General features: G+C 35.4%; 1 protein-coding gene across 6 annotated transcripts in view; it reads left to right on the top strand.

The window, feature by feature from the left end:
• The window catches only part of ARAP2 (ArfGAP with RhoGAP domain, ankyrin repeat and PH domain 2), a 181,962-nt gene that overhangs the window by 112,443 nt on the left and 46,167 nt on the right, over positions 1–23,352 (top strand). For 5 of the 6 annotated variants that reach the window (XM_027598583.2, XM_027598582.2, XM_027598585.2 and 2 more), the window contains 6 exons: positions 2,921–3,133; positions 6,304–6,409; positions 12,028–12,175; positions 13,650–13,718; positions 16,295–16,369; positions 19,146–19,263. In XM_027598583.2, the coding sequence (XP_027454384.1) occupies positions 2,921–3,133; positions 6,304–6,409; positions 12,028–12,175; positions 13,650–13,718; positions 16,295–16,369; positions 19,146–19,263 (729 nt within the window). The remainder of the gene's footprint in view (positions 1–2,920; positions 3,134–6,303; positions 6,410–12,027; positions 12,176–13,649; positions 13,719–16,294; positions 16,370–19,145; positions 19,264–23,352) is intronic. The other variant, XM_027598586.2, reaches the window with a different exon arrangement.

The raw sequence follows: 23,352 nt of genomic DNA, 5'->3' as shown, positions 1-23,352 counted from the left end.
AGATTGTTTTCAACCAAATTTCATACATTAAAACTACTTTGTAACTCTGGCACAAGGTACATTAACTTGCATATTAAAGTAATAAAGCCAATGAAAGACTCTATGTTTTGTTTTGTTTGGTTTTTAATGAACAGAACATGGGGAAAATCCAATGTTGCCAGCATGTATAGAAGGGAAGATATCATATGCACTTAGAAAATGCCCAGTGATTAATAGAATGCAGATGGTTGACTCAGAGCTTACAACAGCAATTATTTTGAACTTCCTGACCTTTGTATTAAAATCTGAAGGCCAGGGGTGCTTGGGTGGCTCAGTCGGTTAAACAGCTGCCTTGGGCGCAGGTCATGATCCCAGGGTCCTGGGATCGAGCCCCGCATCAGGCTCCCCACTCTGTGGAGAGCCTGCTTCTCCTTCTCCCCTGCTTGTGCTCTCTAGCTCTCTCTCTCAAATAAGTAAAATCTGAAGACCAATTTTTTGTGTTCACAGTGTCAAGATTTGAACTTGACCAAGTTCACAGTCAAATTTTTAGAGTTTTAATTTTTTAATGGGTTATAGTAGTTTTTTGGGGAAATTAATTTATGTAAACAAAATTTTTAAATTCACATGCAGTTAACTTATTTGAGGACTAGCTATTAGAAATTCACTCAACTAGGAACATAATATCTCAAAAACTTAGTCCCAATTTTTTTGTTTTTGTAGAATTTGCTTATTCTTGCATTAAATAATCATTTATTGAATGCTTACTAAGTTCTAGTCATAGTGTAGTTAACTGTACGCAGAGAGCAAGACATCCTTGCCTTCTAGGTTTTTACACATTTTTTGAATCAAAGACAAACAGCTGGGCAGTTACATCTCAAGTGTACAAAATTCTGTGGTAGAGAGGTTCAGGGGTTGGTACAGGGTGAATTTCACCCAGAGTAGGGGTGGTCGTAGGGAGCTTCATGGGTGAGATGTGGTGCCTACCATGATTAAGAGAAAACAGGAGCTAGTTAGAAGAAGGGAGTAAGGACTCTAGGAGGAGGGACAGGGTGCGACCATGGGGAAGTCATCTGTTGAGGGAACTTTGTGTAGTTAAATGTGTCCAGAGCTTAGTGTTGGAAGAACCAGAGATAAGAGGCAGGAGGGTTAGGCTTATTCATGTAGAGCCTTAAATGTTGTAATATATACACAAACTTGCCCTCTAGGCAGTGGGAAGGTGGTATGCAGTTTTTTAAGCCTGTTGGTAACACCAGCAGACCTGTATCTCGGATCAAGCTGTTATCAGTGTGGAGGCGGACTGGAGAGCTGCCCAAGAATAGCGGCAGGGTGTTGTGAAAATGTAGTGAGGAATCAAGTGCAAAAAATAACAGTACGTGAGATGGAAAAAGGGGGACAGTTTTGAGAGCAAGGTTGTGATGAAAAATATATGTGACATTTGTTTTGTTTCATTTTAATGCTGTAAATGAGAAAGAAAAGTTCTGACTTACAGAGAACTGGGGAGAAGGCACTGCCATGTATTGAGATACAGAAACAAGATAAAGAATGTATTGGGATTGGTAGGTGACATAGCAAATGGGGCAGGAGACTTGATTCCTCAGATTTTTTTGATTTGTCCATGACAATCGTGTGTGTGTGTTACAGGTATTTTATAAAGAATCTGTATATTAAAGGGTGTGTGTGTGTGTGTTTGACATCTTAGAAATGAAAACCTGGGTGAAAATGTGTACGTAGTAGTTGAAGTGATAAAGTTGGATGGGTTCACCCAGAGAATTTTTTGGGGAATTGGGAAGAGAAGAGACTTGAGGATGGATTTCTGGAATGATTAGTAAATACTAGGTGGTTGTATAACAAGAGGACTGGAAGAGTTATCATAGAGGGAGGGGGGAGGAAGATACGGGATCATAATGTCATGAAAGCCATGAAATTAAAAGAATTTTAGCAGGGATTCATTTGGAATGTCAAATACTGCAGGGGATTCTCATTGGATAAAAATAGAAAAGCATATAGAAAATAGGATGTCATTGGAATTCTTGATGAAGAATGGTCCCAGTAGAGTGGGGATTGGGCACAGAAGCAAGATTGTGGTTCAAGGATGAACAGGAAGGTGAGATGGTAGGAGAACAAATACAGGAAATTCAGCGGGGTTTTGGAAGGAGGAGACACCAGAGACCTGGGAGGGGGGGCAAGGGAGCATTTAATTTTTTTTGTATCATCATCATTACAATCACTCCTCTTTACTCTTCCTCCTCTTACTAACCATGCCTCCCCCCTTTGTTTATATAGGGCACTTAATGAATCAATAACTTTGAAAAGGAGATGACCCTTGGGGCGCCTGGGTGGCTCAGTTGGTTACGTGTCTGACTCTTGATTTCAGCTCAGGTCATGATCTCAGGGTTGGGAGATTGAGCCTCATGTTGGGCTCTGGGTGTGGAGCCTGCTTGAGATTCTCTTCCTCTCCCTCTGCCCCTCTCCCCCCTCAAAAAAAACAAAACAAAATGAACAAAGAAAAGATGACCCAACTATCTCATCTAGAAGAAGGTGAAAATATGAAACAGAAATTAATATACGAGTACAGACGGTTAAGAAATATACCAGAGAGCCTCTTTACTGGTGAAACTGGAGACAAGCTTGAATTCTGGGAGACAAGGTGAAGATAGGGTACCTGTGGTAAAAGAACATTTGCAGATACCATGAAAAACTGGGGGAAGGGCTGACCAGGGGTTTGCTAACAGCTGAGGCTGAAATAGCTCATCAGGTTTACATTTTAAATACTAAAATTAGTGGGCTGGGGAGGCTTTTTCCCTCATGCATGTTTATATCAACTCTTGGGTAATGATTTTGTCTTGCTTAATATCCCAACACAAAAGTTTTCTATTTCTGAGATATAAAAGTGGTTTTTGATTTTTGACTTTTTTTCATATAACTTTTTTTTTAAACAAAGGTTTAGGGTGCAAATATATCTATCAAAAGAATGGTGATCCTTTGCACATAAGTGAACTCCTGGAGAGTTTCAAAAAGGATGCAAGAAGCTTTAAATTGAGAGCTGGAAAACATCAGCTTGAAGATGTGACAGGCGTGCTGAAAAAATTTCTCTCTGACATTGATGATGCACTTCTTACAAAGGAGCTCTATCCATATTGGATCTCTGCTTTAGGTAATACATATAATATAGAATATAATAAATGCTTGCCTTCTAATTTGATAATTATATTTTTAAGATCTTTAATCTGAGAATTTAATTGAAAGGAAAAATGTACATATTGGCTTAGAACAGAAATTGTGCAAATATCAATAGTTGTTTATATCTACCTCAAAATAAATTTATAGTAATAATTGCTAAATAGTATGTTAAAGTAATTCTTAGTTTTCAGATTTCTTAGTGTTTGCTTTAACTTTGGAAGTGTTATGGTCAAGTCCATGTATGCTATTAATTTCTCATTAAGATTAAAATGAAAGGTGTAATATAAGATTTGTTTTATCTCATTTCCCCATTGGCTCTTCACCTCTATCATTTACCTCTGTAAGGGTACATAACAGTATTTTTTTTTAACTCTTTCTTTCTTCATTTTTCTTTCATTAATTAAAAAAAGCTTTATACTATTTAAGAAATGACCCTAGAAAAGTAGTTTATTTAATCACTTATTGGGTTAAATTGATTCAGTAAAACCTACATTTACATCCATTAATTCAAAATAACTCCTTTTACAAAAACGTTACAAAAATGAAGACTTAAATGTAAACATTACTTTTAATCCCATCTCTCTAATAGAACAATTTTCATTCTTATATATTATTTTATAGTCTTTGTCCCTACACCTATAATTTATATATAATCCTTATTATATCAATAAACCACAAACATTTCTCATATGTTTACAGTTTTTAAAAATGATTTTCAATCTTCATTTTTTTAATTAAAAATATTGAATTTTTTACCATACTTTACTAATATATTTCTCACTTGTACATTTAATCTGTTTCAAGATTTTTTGCAAAAGTGACCTTTGAATTTCACTATATGATATTCCTCTGTTGAGAAATGGGCTTTTTTAGTGAAAGTATTTGTTTAATCTCAAATATAAATATATTTTAAGGGGTTAATGTGGAAATGATGTCATAAAACATCCACAGGTTGAAAAATTATCCCAAGAATGACCTGTATTAGTGTCAGCAAGTAGGGAGTGGGATTGTTATTAAAATAAAGCTTTTCTTTTTTAACTACCAATTCAGAAGCCTTTTATTTGCCTCTTGATATTTCTCAAATCAATAGGTTCAACTCCAATCAAAAAGAGAGTTGATTGCATAATTACATGGGATATAAAATATGGAATTAGATAATATATCTCTTTAAGCTCAGTTATCTTGCCACCCTCATTTTTGTTTCAGAAAGATTTCTTTGTAATTTATAACTATGAAATTATAGCATCTCGATAAAGGCTTATAATTTGTCTTTGTTGTAAAATCAGTTATCAAAAATTTGAGGCAAATAGACTTTTGCTCAGTTACCAGGTTCTATGACAAAGATGTCTTTAATGTTGTCAGGGGGAGGTAGTTGGTAGATAGTAGCATGTGTCAAAGAGGAATGTGTTCACCTTTTATTTGTATGTGAATTCTTGGAGAAAGTTTTGGATACTAGGTCAGATAGCCTTAAAGTCATTTGCTTTTAGATCCAGCATAGCCCTGACTTGTCAGAAGTGCCCTATGTTGGATCTGACAAGAATAAACCGGAATGTTCGTGGTGACCTCGTAGGAGAGCTCTCGTGGGTCCTGTGCACTGAGGCAAAGAATGCCTTGCAGTGTCATACCACTTATTTATATGATATATGATCTGTTCTAAGAACACCATTAAATTGAAGTCTGTGGCTAGCTGAACAGTTCCTTGTATTTTCTATATGACCTGAAATCTATCTTAAGTTTTACTTTCAAATTGCTTAAGCTTTACTTTGAAAATATCATCTATTTTATCCTTATTAGATTCGTGAAGATATGCTGTACTAGCATGACTTCTTATAGTAAGTGTAGTAGAATTAATTACATTTTATTAAATAAATACCATTACAGTTAGAAACTGGATGAGAAGAGGGTAAATATTTGGATTGTACTAGAGATGATAGATAATTCTTCATTCACTTCCAGTATAGTCCTTTGAATGTAATTTGGGTGTTTTCCACTCTTGCTTTTAGAGAGTCATCTACTAGCACGCTTAAGTCAGTATGATCACGTTTACTTTCGGAGACCTTACAGGCAGGCTAAATCAGAACAAAAGAGCTATCAGTTACAGTTTTGAATAGGAGTCTACTTCAGAAATGTGCCACAGAGTTTCTTACCTCCCCAGGGATCCTAATGCCCTTTACAAGTGACTGTGTACTTTTAAAGAATCATTAATGTGCTACTGTCTTTCTGTGAATAGAATAGGTAGGGCTAAGCAGAAAATGAAAAAGTCTTGTTTCCAAAGGTAGTTGGGAATTACAAGGGAATATATAAGTGCAATTCCCTTAAGTTACAAAGTCAGCACAAGGGTTATTTATTTGAAGAATGGCCTTTCATTTCTCTTATGAGCTAGCAGGTCAGATCAGACCACCACTATACATCTTCTAGAGTCTAAAACTTTGGGAGTTCCTGGGTCTAGTTTCTCCAAGTATTTAACCTCTGGAGTTAGGATAAGGAAGCATAATTCCTTTTCATCCTCCTTTCCATTAACAGAGGGTCCATTCTACTCTAAGTCTGTGTAATAGTTTTCAGCGCCTGCACATGACTTCTTTCATTACCCCCTCCCTTTTCCAAGGAGTTGGAGGTGCCAGGCTTTGTAAAAGGCCCTATACATGGATCTGCGGGGTAATGCAGTTCATAGCTTTGGGATGGTTCATAGTTTTGGTAAGATTTTTGTGATTTCACAAAGAGAAGAAATCAGAAATGTCATTTTCAAATAACAGATAGTGAAATCTTTCCATAGCCAAAGAAAGTACTTTTGGTTTATCTCTCAATTTGTACTCCAATTTGAGTTATTAATTAAATATATTCCTATTAGTTGAAGTTCAGTTGTTCGTAAAGTGGAAGATAAAACGCAAACCTGGGTTTTGAAAGTGCTTCATTTTTAATCAGAAAGTATTAAAACTATAGCTTATTATCATGTAATGTTGATGTAAATGCTTTTCCATTATTAGAGAAGTTTGAATGTTTATTCTATTGAAATTCGATTAGATCACTTAGTGAAATACAATAATGACTACTGTTTTAAAATACTGTTAAAAGGCAAATTTGTAGTACAGACTCTTGGTTTAGGCCTAAAATTGTTTTTTGTTTTGTTTTATTTTTAACCTCTAGATACTCAGGATGACAAGGAAAGAATTAAAAAGTATGGAGCATTTATACGTACTCTTCCAGGGGTCAACCAAGCAACGTTGGCAGCTGTAATTGAACACCTTTACAGGTGGGTGGTTTCATGAGCTTTCCTAAACATTTCAAACATGCCTTTCAATACATCATTATTTCTTAAATTTAAAGTAGTATAGCAAACTTTCTATATGGGACTGTGAATTTCCCATCATATCTTAAAAATGGTTTCAATCTACCAAAAAACTACTAGAACTGATAAATGTATTCAGTAAGGTCATAGGATACAAAATGAATATATAGAAATCTGTTGCATTTCTAGAGACTAATAATGAGGTAGCAGAAAGAGAAATTAAGAAAATAATTCCATTTATAATTGCACCAAAAATAATAAAATACTTAGGAATAAACTTAACCAATGAAGTGAAAGGTTTGTACTCCAAAAATTATAAAACACTGATGAAAGAAACTGAATATGACAGAAATAAATGGAAAGATATACTATGCTCAAAGATTGGAAGAATTAAATTGTTAAAATGTCCATACTACCTAAAGCAATCTATAGATCTAATGTAATTCCTGTCAAAATACCAATGGATTTTTTCAGAATTAAAACCAAGTAATCCTAAAATTTGCATGGAATCACAAAGTTCCCAAATAGCCGAAGCAATCGTGAGAAATAGCGGTAAAGCTGGAAGTACCACAATCCTAGATTTTAAGACATACTACAAAGCTCTAGTGATTGAAACAGTATGGTACTGACACAAAAATAGACACACAGAACAATGGAACAGAATAGAGAGTTCAGAAATAAACTCATGCTTACATGGTTTATTTATGACAAAGGAGGCAAGAATATACAATGAGGAAAAGACAGTCTCTTTAACAAGTGGTGCTAGGAAAATCAGACAGCTACATGCAATAGACAGAAACTGGATCACTTCCTAATACCATACACAAAAAACAAATTGAAATGGATTAAATACCTAAATGTGAGACCTTAAACAATAAAAATCCTAGAAGAGGACATAGACAGTAATTTCTTTGACATTGACCTTAGAAAAATCTTTCTAGATGTCTCCTTGGGCAGGGGAAACAAAAGCAAAAATAACCTATTGGGACTACACCAAAATAAAATGCTTTTGCACAAGAAAGGAAACTATCAACAAAACAAGGAAGCCTACTGAATGGGGGAAGATATTTGCAAATGATATATCCAATAACGGGTTAATATTCAAAGTATATAAAGAACTTCTGCAAGTTAATGACAGAGAAACACATAATCTGATTAAAAATGGGTGGAGGACCTAAATAGACATTTCTCCAAAGAAGACAGTCAGATGGCCAACAGACACATGAAAAGATGCTCAACATCACTTATCAGGGAAATGCAAATTAAAACTACCGTGAGATATCACCTTACACCAGTCAGAATGGCTAGTAACGAAAAGACAGGAGATAATAAGTGTTGGCAAGGATGTGGAGAAAAGGGACCCCTCATGCACTGTTGATGGGAATATGAAATAGTGGGAATATGAAATATGAAATAGTGTAGCCACTGTGGAAACAGTATGGATGTCCCTCAAAACATTAAAAATAGAACTACCATATGATCTGATAATTCCACTACTGGGTATTTACTCAAAGAACGTAAAAGCACTAATTCAAAAAGATATATACACCCCTATGTTTATTGCAGCATTATTTATAATAGCCAAGTCACAGAAACAACGTTAAGTGTCCATCAATAGATGAATGGATAAAGAAGTAGTAGCATGTATACACAGTGAAATATTAGCCGTAAAGTAGAATGAGGTTTTTGTCATTTGCAACAACATGGATGGACCTAGAGGATATTATACTAAGTGAAATAAATCAGACTGAGAAAGACAAATACCATATGACTTCACTTACATAAGGAATTTAAGAAAGAAATGAACAAAGAAGGAAAAAAAAGACCAAAAAAAAAAAAAAAAAGCCGGATTCTTAAATACAGAGAACAGCTGGCGTACCAGAGTACGTGGGTGGGGGGATGGCTGAAGAAAATGGTTTTCAAATGAAATCCCCAGTAAACTATCACTTTAGTGTTTCTTTCTGTAACGAAGATCCATTTCAGATAAATAGCATACTGGAAGATTTCTTAAATGAATTAGAAATAATCAGGTACAGAATCCCCAAATGAATCCAGTACATAAGCACAAAATTTTTGAAACTCAAGGGGGAAGCTGGAGAAGAGAAGGAGTCCAGAATTCTCTAGCAGGATTCTGTCTGTGAGCATAGTGTTTTCTCATGGTGGACTCTGTAGAAAATTTTAATTCTTCCTTAGGAATTTGTATCTAATTGATAATTCTAACATTTTAGTGTCAGACTGTTGATCAGAGGAGAAAATTTTTAAAAATCAAAAATATTGTCTTAATGTATGTAGTTTTCAACATTTGGGAGGATAGGAAGAATATAGTAGTAGCTTGAGAAGTGAGATCTCTGAAGGATGAGGAATGTTTTGGGGAAAAAAAAAACCTTTTCCATTAAAATGAAAGGTTTGGTTTGTTTTGCTATCAGCAAGAATTACCACAGAACTTTAATAAGTGTAAATATGGCTTAAGGAATATCATTCTAGCTGCAGTCCTTCCTGCATGGATGTAGAACTCTCTTGAATGAATTTTAGTGAAGCTAATTTCTACTAAAACTACCTTATTTGCAGTCTACATTCAGAAATTATTCACAATTTCTTTTCTCGTTATATTTCTTTTCCCACTACCACTTCTCATGCATGGAAACTCCATTACTGTAAAACTGATTTTCTTATTATATTATACAAGTATAGTGTATATGTTGTATAGTCTTATCTCTAAGGAGACATTGGAACAGATTTTTTTTCAAATATTTTAATGTATGACCAAGCTGCTACAGTTTATTAAGTTAATATTTTAAATATTGAGTTATACATATTTTTTCTTAAAATCTATTGCTTGAGAGAGAGAGGGCACATGCTCTTGAGAGGGAGGAAGTGGGGAGAGAGAGAGATGGAGGGGGGAGAATACCAAGCAGACTCCCTGCTAAGCGCAGACCCTGATGTGGGGCTTGATCCCACAATCCTGAGAACATGCCCTGAGCCAAAATCAAGAATCGGATACTTAACCAACTGAGCCACCCAGGTGGTTAAGAATTTTTAACTTCTTAATTCAGGTTTGAATTTGAGATAATGAGTTCCTGTCCTTCCCCCTCTCCAACTGACATATATTTTAGTTACTACTGCATACACAACAGTACCTATTAAGATTTCATGTGAAGGGGCGCCTGGGTGGCTTAGTCATTAAGTGTCTGCCTTCGGCTCAGGTCATGATCCCAGGGTCCTGGGATCGAGTCCCGCATCGGGCTCCCTGCTCAGAGGGGAGTCTGCTTCTCCCTCTCCTTCTGCCTGCCTCTGCCTATTCTCTCTTTCTCTCTCTGTCAAATAAATAAAATCTTTAAATAAAATAAAATAAAGATTCCACGTGAACAGAAACATTTGATGATAATACATGAAGACAAAGTCTTAAAGTCCACCGTTCCCAAACTGAGCATCTGGATGTCCGAGTGAATACACCCAGGGTTGCTGGAGGGCATTTTATATTTTTTAGGGAAACACGGCAACACTGGGACAGTTTTTAATATAAAGAATTTTAGCATGGGCAGAAGGATGGAGTGATTTGTCGTGTGTTGACACCCAGGGGATGCTTCACATCTAAAGGGGTATGTGAGCTGGGTGTGAAAGAAAGGTAAGGACAAGATACGAGTGGAGGATATTTTCTGGGAAACAGGTGTGCTAGGGGATGAGCTGGTTGGTTGTTGGCTGGCAGGTGGTTGTGAAAGGCTCAGATGGTCATGTAAAAAATTTGGATTTTATTCCTTTAGGTAATAGTGACTGATCAAATCTGTTTTAGGACAATAACCCATTAATGGGTTTGATTGGGAAGAAATTAGAATAGATGCAGAGAAACTAATCAGGAAACCGTTTTCTTGGACTTCTAATGAGAAAGCCTCAGTGGGCTGAATAGGAACACTTGGGAATGATAGCATGTGGGGCAGAGAAATGAAGGAAGGAAAGGAAAAAAAAAAGCTGTAGTGTGGACTTTATGCCAGAAATCAAGGCAGTTACAGAAATGGAAGAGGAGAGAGGTGAAGAGTAGCAAAGAGGATGCTATGGCAGAAGGAAGTCTCACAAAAGGTGGGAACGTTTGATAGAGTTGTCCGAAGTTTGCGAGGTCGATTTGAGTAAGGTCAGGTTGATTTAGCATTTAATTCCATCCCTGCCCCAGATAACAGATCGCTTCCTGCATGACTAACATTTACTTAATTCCATTCACCAGATATTTATTACACAACTCCAGGGTGATTAAAGCGAGAGTCCCAGACGGGGAGATGCTTCGATCCTAGTAACACAGGCAGACCTGCAGATAAATTTTCCAGATGTTTATAATTTAGTGTGATAAAAGTACAGAAGTGGTTTTGAGAGGGATGTCCACAATTATCATACCCTCCTCTATTAACTTGCAATTCCTTTTGCATCTTATGAATCACATACGATGATTACGCTTGCCCTGTCTCTGCTGTGCAATTTGGTATTTTATTGTGAGTTTCTTACATCATCATATATATATTCCTGTCACCTTTTACTTTTTTTGTAATTACTAGAATCTCTGCTTTTTGTAGACAGGTGTACCTAACTTAGTCTTGTTTTATTCCTTTGATACAGCTGGTCTCTCTTTTTTAGTATGTATTTTAAAATTTATAAATGTAATTAGGAAATTGAGCAGGGTCCTATTATATATAATCAGTAACAAATAGCATCAACAGATACTTCTGTGTGTATCACTTACAGTTATCACCTGTGCATTTTTGTCGATGCAAATGTTATTAAGAAAATCATAAAGAAAATATATTAATAGTACTGTACTGTGTTTATGGAAAAGAATCCACATGTAAGTGGACCCACACAGTTCAAACTGTGTTGTTCGAAGGTCAGCTTTACTTTAAGGGCTCTTCGTAAGGCCCAAATGTTGTAGCCTACTCGTGGGGAGAGTTGACTCCTCTGTTCTTGTCTGTTCATTGCAAAAAGCCATTCTTAATAATATCCAAGAAAAGTATAATTGTATTTTTAAATTAAGTGTTTGCTTTTTGAGAGATAATATCCAATTTTGAGTAACCATACAAACACATGCTGCCAAGTATTTTCTCACCTGATTTGCCCTTCCTGGAAAACTCAGCTCAGCCTTAAACCTTGAATTTGGAACTCTCTCCTATATGCCTCCCAATTCACCTTTCTTGCCTTGTTTCCTACTTACCTGCTGCCCCCTATTCCCTCTTTCATTTATGCTTCAGTCCCTCTAGTCATTTTCCACCATTGTGCAAGCACATCTTTATGCCTTAGCCTCAGGTTGCACCATTATCTGGAATTATTTGGATATGGTGGGTCCCTCCTCCAATCAACAAACAAGTACTGCTTTGTAACCTGTAGTCATATCTTCTTTTAGTTTTTTTCTTATGTTCTTAACTAGACTATAATCTAGTTGGAAAAAAGAACTGCAGTTTTCTTTAAATCACCACCATAGCTGTTATATCAGAGACCTTCAATATGTGTGTGTGTTAAATAGTGATAAATGGGTATTGTGACTAAAGTTCTATGAAAACTTCAAATCGAAGAGTGTGGTAATGAGCTGTGCTTTTCTCTAACAGGGTTCAGAAGTGCTCAGAAATCAATCACATGAATGCGCATAATTTGGCCTTGGTCTTTTCATCCTGTTTGTTTCAAACTAAGGGACAAACTAGTGAAGAAGTGAATGTAATCGAGGACTTAATTAATAATTATGTTGAGATATTTGAGGTAAATATTTTATATCCTGCCCTTGTTAAAATAGTTTTGATGTTACTGTTGGCAAATTAAAAAATACATTTTAGGATGTTTATAATCAAGTCTTCATGAATATCTAAAAATAAAGGATAGTTATATGATTTTTAATACTTTAAATACAACTAGCCTTTTAAGCTGTAGCCATTCATTTAAATTTGGCTGCTTTGAAAGCCATCTGGTGTCTTTTGGACAGAATATTTTCTATTTATGGTGTTTCTATGGCTTTTTTCCTTTGTCAGTATATTGTATGTATTAAGTATGTCTACTCAGAGGTGTGAAATTATGAATTTCATAAATTTGGTAATAGATACCAGGCTGATAAATTCTACAATTGAATGCATTTTAGTGTTTTAATTATGTCTGAATTAGAAATGAAGAAAAACCCGAAATAATATCCTGTGGTTTTTACTAAGTCATTTGTTCTAATTATTTGACTTTCATTTGCTGTTTTATGAAGTCAATATATTCAGTGTTTCATCAGAAAACTGTCAGAATAGGGATGATTTCTTAGTTGAAAGAAGTAAAAATTGAGGAAATTAGCCCAGGATTTGAATATGGGGGGAGAATATAAGGGATCTGAGTCAAAGATACAGTTTCATCACTTAATTACCACTGGCATCGCTGTCATGTAACCTTTGGGGGCTCTTTGTTAAATGGTGATACATTGTATAAGACTTGTTGTTTTCCAGGGTTATGGATATGTTAGTTGAAGTCAAGTGGGTTAATGTAATAGGTTATTATACGTAGACTTACCTTCTTTAAGTGATCACAAGATTCCTTAACCAAAGGAAAGAAACTCTATTTTAATAAAATAAAAACACATAGTTTTTATCTTAATATATATAGGAATGGACACCAAAATTGTTGGATTCTCTTTGCTCTTTGATCTCTTTTTTATTTTCTTTCTATATGTGTCCACTGTTTTTGATCAACAGCAGCTTCTTTGCAATAATTCTGATGCTGAGAAATGAAAGAATTAGGAAAAAAAGTAACGTGTGGCTTTACGTGCTCTCTTTATTCTCTTTTTGTACTGTTACGTGAATAAATGGTTATCTTCATGGTTTTGCTGACTCCAACTTGAAGTGGTGGAAGTTTTGTATGCACTTAATTAGCATTTCAGTTTGAGACTGAGTCTTGTCTCTCAACCTACATAAACTCTAGCAGATCATTCATAATCCCCTCTGCTTATTAAGTTGCTTAGCGATACAGCTTCCATTGATGGAATCCACAGTTTGAAGTGATGTCATCATAAAATGCTCTGAACTTTATGAGGCTCTGTCATGTTGGCTTTATTTCTGCCCTAGCTGTGTGGGCCCATGCTGATTAAGATGGCCATTCTAATTTATTTTTTAAATTGTTGGTCTTTAAATTCCTGAAGAGTTATGTGAGGATGAGTACCATCACTTCTTGTATTTTATTAGAATGTCCCAAATTATATTTTAAACAGGTTAAAGAAGACCAAGTCAAACAAATGGACATAGAAAATAGCTTTATTACCAAGTGGAAAGACACTCAAGTGAGTAGTATTAGTTAGATCTCCAAAGAATTAAAAAAAAAAAAAATTAAAACAAAAAACAAAAACTTCTATTGTAAGTAAAGATGTTTGTTGTATTTATTTTCAAGTTCCTATGTGAAGCAAAGTAAAAGTAATGGGGAAAAAAGAACCTAGATAAAATAGCTGCGTATTTTTGCAGCATGATGCTTCTATGCAAAATGCCAAAGTATGTTAATGTAAATTTTTCAAAATACAGAGGGAAAAATCATTATTAATCTTATTAATGCCCTTTATAAAATCAATTTTTACTTACAAATGCGCTATTAAAAATGCCAGTGGATTTCAAAGGAAGCATTTAAAGCCAAAGAAATACTAGAGTAAATTGAAAATTCAGCTCTATAATGATTCTTTCCATTATGATTTTGAAAATATAAATTATTTCTTCTATGCTTTTGCTCTGCATGCTCTCAGATGATTATATTAGTGGAATGTTTCTAATGTCATCTTTGTCACATATGCTGATTTATGTCTTAAATTGACTATTTTCTAAACCCTCTTTTGCTTTCCTCAGTCGCATTATATTGGATTTGTGTATTCAGGTTGCACTGCAGTTTTCCAGCATACCTTTCCTTGTTTGGTGAACATTCACTGGATTTTCTTAAAATTCATATTTAAACTTCCTCTAATCACTTTGAATTGTAGTGGATTCAGGATACCAATATAAATAATATCAATGGGTCAAATATATAAAAACTTCCTCTAATCACTTTGAATTGTAGTGGATTCAGGATACCAATATAAATAATATCAATGGGTCAAATATATTCTGTTTATAGATATACTCAGAGAATGAGGCAAATGCTTCCTTATTAGTCAGACTCAATTTACCTTATTCCTGAAATATTAGAAAAGTCATTGGAGCTACCATTCCATATGAAGGAGGGGAGGAAAGCCTTCAATTCTAGTGCCTGAGATCCTGAGTACTAGTACTGTGATAGAGTACTTACCTGAGAAATCATCTCCTCCATTTTGACCCTAAGTAATTAATGCAGACTCCAGAGGAGTTAACCATAACAACTAAAAAATCTGGCTCGTTGAGTTGAATTGAATTACTTGAATTACTGCTTTCTGGGGAGTTTCAGTCATGAAATAAAGGGTTGTGTGAGCCCAAGGGATAATCTTTGGCAGCATTACCTATGCTGTTATTAGATCAAGTATGAGTGTCCTTTTGCATTTTTATCTTTTATATTCATATTACAATAATGAGTCTTGGCTGCTTTTTAATTAAGTATAAGTCACTAAGTAGAGGAAAAGAATTGTCTATAAAATAGAGTAACTGGACCAGAAAAGTAGACGACTTTGGAGAAACCTGTTATTTCACGTGTGTTTTTCTCTAATCCATTGAAAACTCTGCTATAGCGTATTTTTCTGACAGCCTCCGTGTCTTATCCCTGTTTGAATTTCTTAGCTATTCTTGTTTTGGCTTCTCTCTATGAGTCCTTTGTGTTTGTGTTTTTAATTTTTAAAATGTGTCCTTCCTGGAGAGTTGTTTATGCAAACAGTGAAAAGTAGAAATGTCAGCTGTATCCTTTCTTCCCTCAAATTTTTGTGTAGCTTCAAAAGTGAGGAAGAAAAATTGGAAATATGCTTTTCTAAGTCTGTAGTGTCAGAATAATTAAGAACACTTCCTCAAAGTACCTTTTTAATGTTTTCCTCACTAATTTCTTCATCAGGTTTTATTTTTAGTAAAATTTAACTTCAGAATGATTGTTTCTCCAATATCATTTTTTTTTTAATTGGGAGATACTATTTCTAAGTGGTTACATAACTTAAGGCAATTTCTGAAAAAAGCTACTCAAAATATTTTTCATAGATTCCTTTGGTTTTTCATTACCCTTTTCCACATTATACTGTTAATCTACATAGTGATATCTTATGGTTTTTATTTTCTGGATTGTCTCTTCTTCACTTAATATGTCTCCTGGGATATAATAGTGACCCAAATATTGGAACACTACATAGTTGGCTGACAATAATTAAAATAAAAACTCTTTTTCACCTGCCTTATTCTATCACTTCACTTTTTTTCTTTGCTAAATATATTTTCTCTATTTTTTTAGTTTTAATATAGCTCCAATCTAATTTATCCTCAAATTTCAATTTTTAGATATGTCTCTTTGAAAATTTAGCAACACCTTTTTTCCCTTTTAAATAATGGTATTATGCCCACACTGTAGCTTAGAGCACAGTTACTATATGGATCATTGCAGTTCTCATTTTGTTTGTCCTATTAACATACATGGCAATGGCTCTTCTAACTTCTCCTGTTGACATCAGCCTATTCCCATTGTAGCCAGATTCATTATTTTACCAAGAATATTCAGGACATTAAACTCTTGGTTAAGAGATGAAAAAAAAAATTGCACTGGGATTACATCATTTGTGTAGATTCCTTGTCAACCGCATCTGGAAAATGTGTATCATCATGCAATCGACAGGCTCATTTCACTATTATGAAATATTTAGAAATAAGGCTAGGACTTTGTGTCTTAAGTGTCATACTTACATTTGTTGTTTTCACATCTGCCCCTTTCTAGGTTTCCCAGGCTGGAGATTTGTTAATTGAAGTGTATGTAGAAAGGAAGGAACCTGACTGCAGTATTATAATTCGGGTGAGTCCTAAAGATGGATGTAAAGAGTACTTTTGGAAGTTGCCAGTATTAATATACATTAATTTCTGTATTTTGAATTCTCCATTATTTCTTGTATTTTACCTGTCTCATTCAAACAATGACTGATTGATAGGATTGACTTTTTATTCCAAAATCCTCCAGGAATTCCATGTTTTAGTCATTTGGAAAGAGAACATCTTAGATGCTTTAGGTTATGGTTAGGATTTCCTGTAGGTTCTAGAAAATAACCTGACCTCAAATACTTGTTCCTCCCCTTCATAGCATCTTAACATTAGGCAAGTGAACTTACTCTGAGTTGCAGTCGTCTCACCTGTAAAATGAGGACAATTAGAGTATTTACATCATATCATTGATGTGAGTCCTCAATGGGATACTGCTTCTAAAACAGTAAATTGCTTGGCACGTAAGTGTTTAATAAATAATCAATACTACTAGTCCTATATTATTTTTATTATTTATTAATGGTCTTCCACTTTTGTATTCTAGACTAACTTCCTATCTTCCAATTTATTTGAATATTGGACAACTCTTTTTGAGAATATGAATCTTTTTTTTTTTTCTGAATTAAAAGTATCCTTGTGCTGCCATATTCTGTATTTCATCTGCCTTAGGGAGGGTAACAGTGATAATTCAGTGTCCTGCTCAGTTAAGACTACATTCTCTGTATAAGGAAGACATTCTGCCATCTAAAGTCCAAGATTTAAATAGAGTCTTATATATTTCTGGACTTCAGTTTTGTTAAATACATTGTACTTACTCATGTATATTTTTTTAATGATTACATATTGTGTTTCTGTGGCTCTGGTTAACTCACTTAGAACATGGCGTGAACTACTGCAGTCATAAGTCGCTAAGAGGCAGGAGTCTTGCCACTCCTTGGCCACATCAAATTTCTTATGCTGCTCGTGGTATGTTGATAATAGGGGACACAAGGAAGTAGTACAGATAATCAGCACAAGTTCATCGCTAATGCTAGAAGAGGTAGTCAATTCAAAGCACATGACTTAGCTCCACCTACACACAAACTGTTTAGCAGCTTATTTTAATTTTATCTTACCGATAAGACCATAACACAAGTTATTACAATTGACCAAAATTCTTATTTTAAGTATATGCACATAAAGGACTGTCCGGTTTCACCTATAACAACTCCAAATTCTCTTTAAAAACATAACAAAAACTATGTAAAAATAATCATTAACATTTATTTCATGCTTAAGACTTTAGAAAACTCTTCAGTTATATTTATTTCAGCTGGTTGTTACCTCAGCCCCAGGAGATAGGTGAAGCAAGTAATGTCTCAAGTTTACATGAATACAAACTGGGAATTAAAAGTATTAAGGCCAGAACACATTCCTTGATCATCATATTCCTAATCTGATGATTATCATACTGATTTGTATATTCCTTGGAGTAATGATTTTCCAAGCATGCTTTGTGTAGTTCTAGTAGTTCTGGGGGTTCCCTGTCCTTGGGAGTCTTCGGGGATAAGGAATGGAGTTCCAGTTTTCCATTCCTGTGTCAACCTGAGGCACTCCTGGCTGACTCCTTCACAGTTTGGTTTCTCATTAATTTATTATTTTAAGAAAGGGTTATGCTTCTTAAAAAATGTTAAAGCCATTGAGGTGTGAGCAGCATTATTGAAATGATTCATCTAATGTTTCTACTGATTAAAGTTTTCCAGTTTTCCCAGATAGTGAGGTTTTTTTTATTCTTTTAGGATTATATTTAATTGGGCTTTTAAAAATAGAAACCAGTGGACTTTATTGTATCATTCATATATTCCGAAGAAAGCTATACATTCCACAAAGTACAGAAGATGGACCATAGGAGTTACCTGTAACAAAATGTGTTTTATGTTACATATGTGTGATATGCTTATGTACTAGACAGGAGAAATGGTAATGAGCACATTCCTTTTTGAAGAAATTTTTAAATAGGTACATACTTTTACTGAAAAAGTGCAAACTAGGTTGCAGTTGCAGTATCCTAATGTTTAAAACATCTTCTGTTTGTTTAACGTTATAACTAAATTCATATTGAAAAAAGCCAGCTTGCTTTTGTCCAGTATGCATTTAAGATTGGTAAAAACAAAAACAAGAAGAAACCAGTCAAAAACCCCAAAAGTCCCTGAAGAAGATGGTGTGCTTATGTCATGGCCTGAGGCTCTGGGACTCTTGTGGAGCTGGCCCCAAGGCTGGCACTGCAGACTCTGCCCTCTGCCCTGAAATCCTGGCTCCAGCGTGCTTTGGTATCCCACCATCTGTCGCTTGGCACAGCAGGGCACACCACAGACCACTAAAACCCTGGGGCTTTTTGGCATGGTAGACCGCAGTTGACTGTATAATTCAGGGCCCAGACTGAATAAACCAAACCACTTTGAACTCTTGATTATTGAACTGATGAGTGAAAATTTTTAGTCCTGGAATACCATTGGATTCACTGTCTGGTGAAGGTCTATCTGTGTTTGACTATGTACCTTCTTCCCTCCTTGAGTGATAGAAGTGCTCACTAAGTGAGAAAAAAATATTATTCCTGATTATGTGTATTTTGTAATATCTTTTTGTACTCACATTACATTTTATGGAGAAGATCGGAACAGGCTGTTTTTCCTGTGTGCTTAGAGAAGCTAGGTAAACAGACTAAGAAACTTGGAGCATCATAAGTTGGTAGATGGGGTGAACACTATTGGCCCTGTCATTAGGCAACTTCTGTGTCTGACATACATTCTGAAGAAATTTTGCCTCTCTTATAGATATCTCCTGTGATGGAAGCAGAGGAATTAACTAATGATATATTAGCAATAAAAAATATAATTCCTATGAAAGGTGATATTTGGGCCACATTTGAAGTCATTGAAAATGAAGAGCTGGGTAAGTGATTTTCATGCTAGGATTCTTAAATTCCTTATAGTGTGAAGAAGTACTATTTTTGTGACAAGTCATTAAAACATGTTTTTTTAAATATTAACATCTCATTTTGAATTCCCTTCTACCTCAGTGCATGTGTTAATATGTTATTGCCACTTGAGGTTGCCCTCCTATGATTTTACTCATCTCAATAATTATTGACTATAAAAATATAGTGCAAAGCATTAGGCATCTATGTTGCTGCTTTATGAAATAGGCCTTTGTTTATAAGGACATGCAGTTTGATTTGTAACCATATGGCCATCCACCTCATTGCTATATACTACTCTTTTAACAAAAACAAAGAATGTTGATTTAAAAGATTATTAAAAAAAAATTTGTTTTAAGCCTAGTGGACTCTTATTTTTGGCTTTTTCCCTGTCCTCTGTCCTTAGTGGAGTAGATCAGATATCTTGTCATCTTTTATCTCAGAGGCAGAAGGATGAAGAGAGCTTTTAAAACACCTTCACTAATCCAGTAGTCAAATGCTAAATAAGCTTTACATTCTAATGACACCATTTGGTTGTAAAGACCTCTAGGAAAAAGAAAAAAAAAAAGAAAATCTTTGTACCTTGACCATCTGTCTAGCTGATACCTACTAAGGTCTTGGGACCCTTTCAAGTATAGTTGTCAAACTGCCAAAAGTAAAATCTTGCCAACTGCAAGCTCAAGATAAAAATTAAAATTCAACGTTGAAATACCTCATCGTGTATTGTTAGGAGTGTTGTAGTCAATGTTAGAATGAATGGGATGTCAGATACTTTGTCTTTCATTAGTTCATCTTGATGTTTTCATTTCTTTATTTTAATCGTGCATGATTCTTTAAAAATCTAATTTGTTTCCTGAGATTAAGAATTCCTCATATCAGTGAGATCATATGATATATGTCTTCCTCTGATTGACTTATTTCGCTCAGCATAATACCCTCCAGTTCCATCCACGTCAGTGCAAATGGCAAGATTTCAGGAAACAAACTGAGGGTTGCTGGAGTGGTGGAGGGTGGGAGGGATGGGGTGGCTGGGTGATGGACGTTGGGGAGGGTATGTGCTATGGTGAGTGCTGTGAATTGTGTAAGACTGTTGAATCACATACCTGTACCTCTGAAACAAATAATACATTATATGTTAAAAAAAAAAAAGAAAAAGATAGTAGGAAGGGAAAAATGAAGGGAGGGAAATCGGAGGAGGAGACGAACCATGAGAGACTATGGACTCTGAGAAACAAACTGAGGGTGCAAGAGGGGAGGGGGGTGGGGGGATGGTTAGCCTGGTGATGGGTATTAAAGAGGGCACGTTCTGCATGGAGCACTGGGTGTTATATGCAAACAATGAATCATGGAACACTACACCAAAAACGATGTAATGTATGGTGATTAACATAAAAAAAATCTAATTTGTATTCAAAAGTAATTTTTTTTTAATATTCATTGTCAAGAGTCCATGACTCCCATGCTTTGGTGTTCACACTGTGTCTCCCCATACTCAGTCACCCCATTTACAGGAAGTGGTCTAGTGGATGATTAGTATGACCCCCCGCACCCCCGCCCCAGCTTCCAAGTCCAGTTGATTTGCTTCAGGCTTTACTTGTCCTTTCTGTAGAGTTTATTGTTAATGAGCATTCCCTTTCCTTTTGAAGTTCTTCACTCTGTTTTTGACGCTGTGTGGATGCTCCTCCTGGCTCTCTAATCGTTTTATCTCATTTGTCAATTCTTCTTCTGTCTTTCCCCTAAGTGGTTGGTTTCTGCTGACCCAATCTTTGCCATCTTTTATTTTACATGTTCTTTATAGATAATCCCTTCCTTCTCTGTGCTTTCCTAACCTGCATGATCTCGTGTTTTCCCAGTGCATCTTTACTCTCCCCCATCTGGCCCACCAGTTGACCTCCTTTAAAACCCATACTGAGGGTTCCTTTGCACTTTGTCTTATCTGATAGTGCCTATCACATGGATTTATAATCTCTTGAGAGCTCCTTGGAAGGAAGGCGGGGACTTTCTTTTTTCTATATCTAGTGCCTTGGACATAGTTGCCAGACAATTAAAATCTGAATAAGTGAAGCTCAATTTTTGCATTACTGTAGGTATATGGATGGTGCAGTCTTTAGATTTTTGTTGTTTCATTTTAAGAAAAGGGGGTAGGTTACTAGCTTCATCATATTTGTGAGTAAAAGATAACTATCTTTCTAAATTACAAATAAGATGATATTGTTCCACCATTTAAAACCCTTTTATTATTTCCTCATTGCCTATCCTTCAAGATCCAGTTCAACTAATCTTTCTTCCATGAAGATGTTTAGATGAACATAGTTCTTCTCAGTGAGCTTTTTCTGATTACTTGTTTATTGATCTATAATACTGCATATTATCTACTTGTAGAATAGTAATGTATATATATCTGGCTCTGTCCTAGACCATATGTTTTTTAGGACACTTACCATGTTTTTTAGACCTTTATACCTGTCACTTCCTCTAGTAGAATGCATTGATGTGGAACATACCCTACAAGTATCTTGTTAACTATGGTGGGACAAAAAATAGATACATTCTGCACTCAAGTGACTTGGACTGTTGCTCTTTGGATTAGATGTATCAAAATGTGGAAGGTACATGAGAACTGATTTCTGCTTACAGATTAGGAATCACTAGGAGGTCTCAAGGCCCTGGTTAGCTCTTAGACAGCAGATTGTTTCCTATGTGCTTCTGTTTCGGTTGTTTTTATTAGGAGATCCACAGCAAAATCATGAATCATGGATCTGGGGGTAGGTACCCTCTCCCCACTACTCTTATTCTCTCGAGGATTGAATTGAAGCATATCCCTGTGTCACATCACTGGAGCTTTGTGCCTGTGGGCATTGGTGCTCCTGACTGAGAGGAGCAAGCAGAATGAATGAGGATAGAAAGGAATTATATATAGCTAGAAGAGAGATTGCCGTATATCTGGAAACAGTTACTAGATTTCTCTTGCAAAATGAAGGGATGCTTACTCTGAAAATGAGTATCAACTTGAATATGACAATTAGTACATCACAAATGGTAAGATTGGATTGGGTTTTTTTTTTTTTTTTTGGTTCCTTTTCTCCAATTTAAAAAAAAAAAAAGTTTTGATGAGAATATAAAAAGACTTAGGAGACCTCAAGTCATTTGGATTCGTGAATATCTAAATATATAATCAAAGGAACAACCCATGTACACCAAGAAAAAAGACATTTGAAGGAGTTAAGAATTCAGATTTGGCACGGTTTTAACATTTGGTCAACTCTTTAAGTAGAATTCTCTGGAAGAGAAAGCTAAGATCATTTTTGCTGCTTCTGAGGGAGCAGTGCTGGGAAAGCAGCAGAGGGGCCTGGGACTGTGCCGGCTTACTGAAGCAGATGGGAACCTGTGTTCCACCTGACCTTCTGAAATGTTAAAAGCTTTATTTCTAGTAACATGCAGGGAGGCTAAAGTGAAATATAAAAAGAAGATAAAAGTGAAGGCGTTGGTAGTCACAAGACTGTAAGTTGATAGGAAGAATGTCAGCTGGGAATTGCTGCTTTTTCAAATGTAAAGATAAATCCCCCCAAGTAACAAAGTAACCAAAAATAAATAGGTAAATAGGTAAGTAAGTGAATCAGAAGTGCTGGATTTTATTTTAGGTGTCAGTAAATTTTATTTTATTTATTTTTTTTTAAAGATTTATTTATTTATTTAAGAGAGAGAATGAGAGAGAGCATGAGAGCGGGGAGGGTCAGAGGGAGAAGCAGACTCCCCGCTGAGCAGGGAGCCCGATGTGGGACTCGATCCCGGGACTCCAGGATCATGACCTGAGCCGAAGGCAGTCGCTTAACCAACTGAGCCACCCAGGCGCCCGGTGTCAGTAAATTTTAAAGCAATAGTTTTCTACCCTATCCTATCCAGTGCCCCTTTTTATAATATTTTGTAATGTTCCCTTTACTCTTCTGAGATAATCTATTATACTTACATTTAAAAAAATTATTCCCTAACTATATAAAAATAAGAAGCAAATATATATTGTATAAATGCTTAGACACTCCTAGATGGTTGAGGATAATGATAAT

The sequence above is a fragment of the Zalophus californianus genome, chromosome 2, assembly GCF_009762305.2.
Source record: "Zalophus californianus isolate mZalCal1 chromosome 2, mZalCal1.pri.v2, whole genome shotgun sequence".
Taxonomy (NCBI): domain Eukaryota; kingdom Metazoa; phylum Chordata; class Mammalia; order Carnivora; family Otariidae; genus Zalophus; species Zalophus californianus.
The sequence above is the reverse complement of the archived record's forward strand: the minus strand, read 5'-3'. Positions and strand labels throughout refer to the sequence as shown.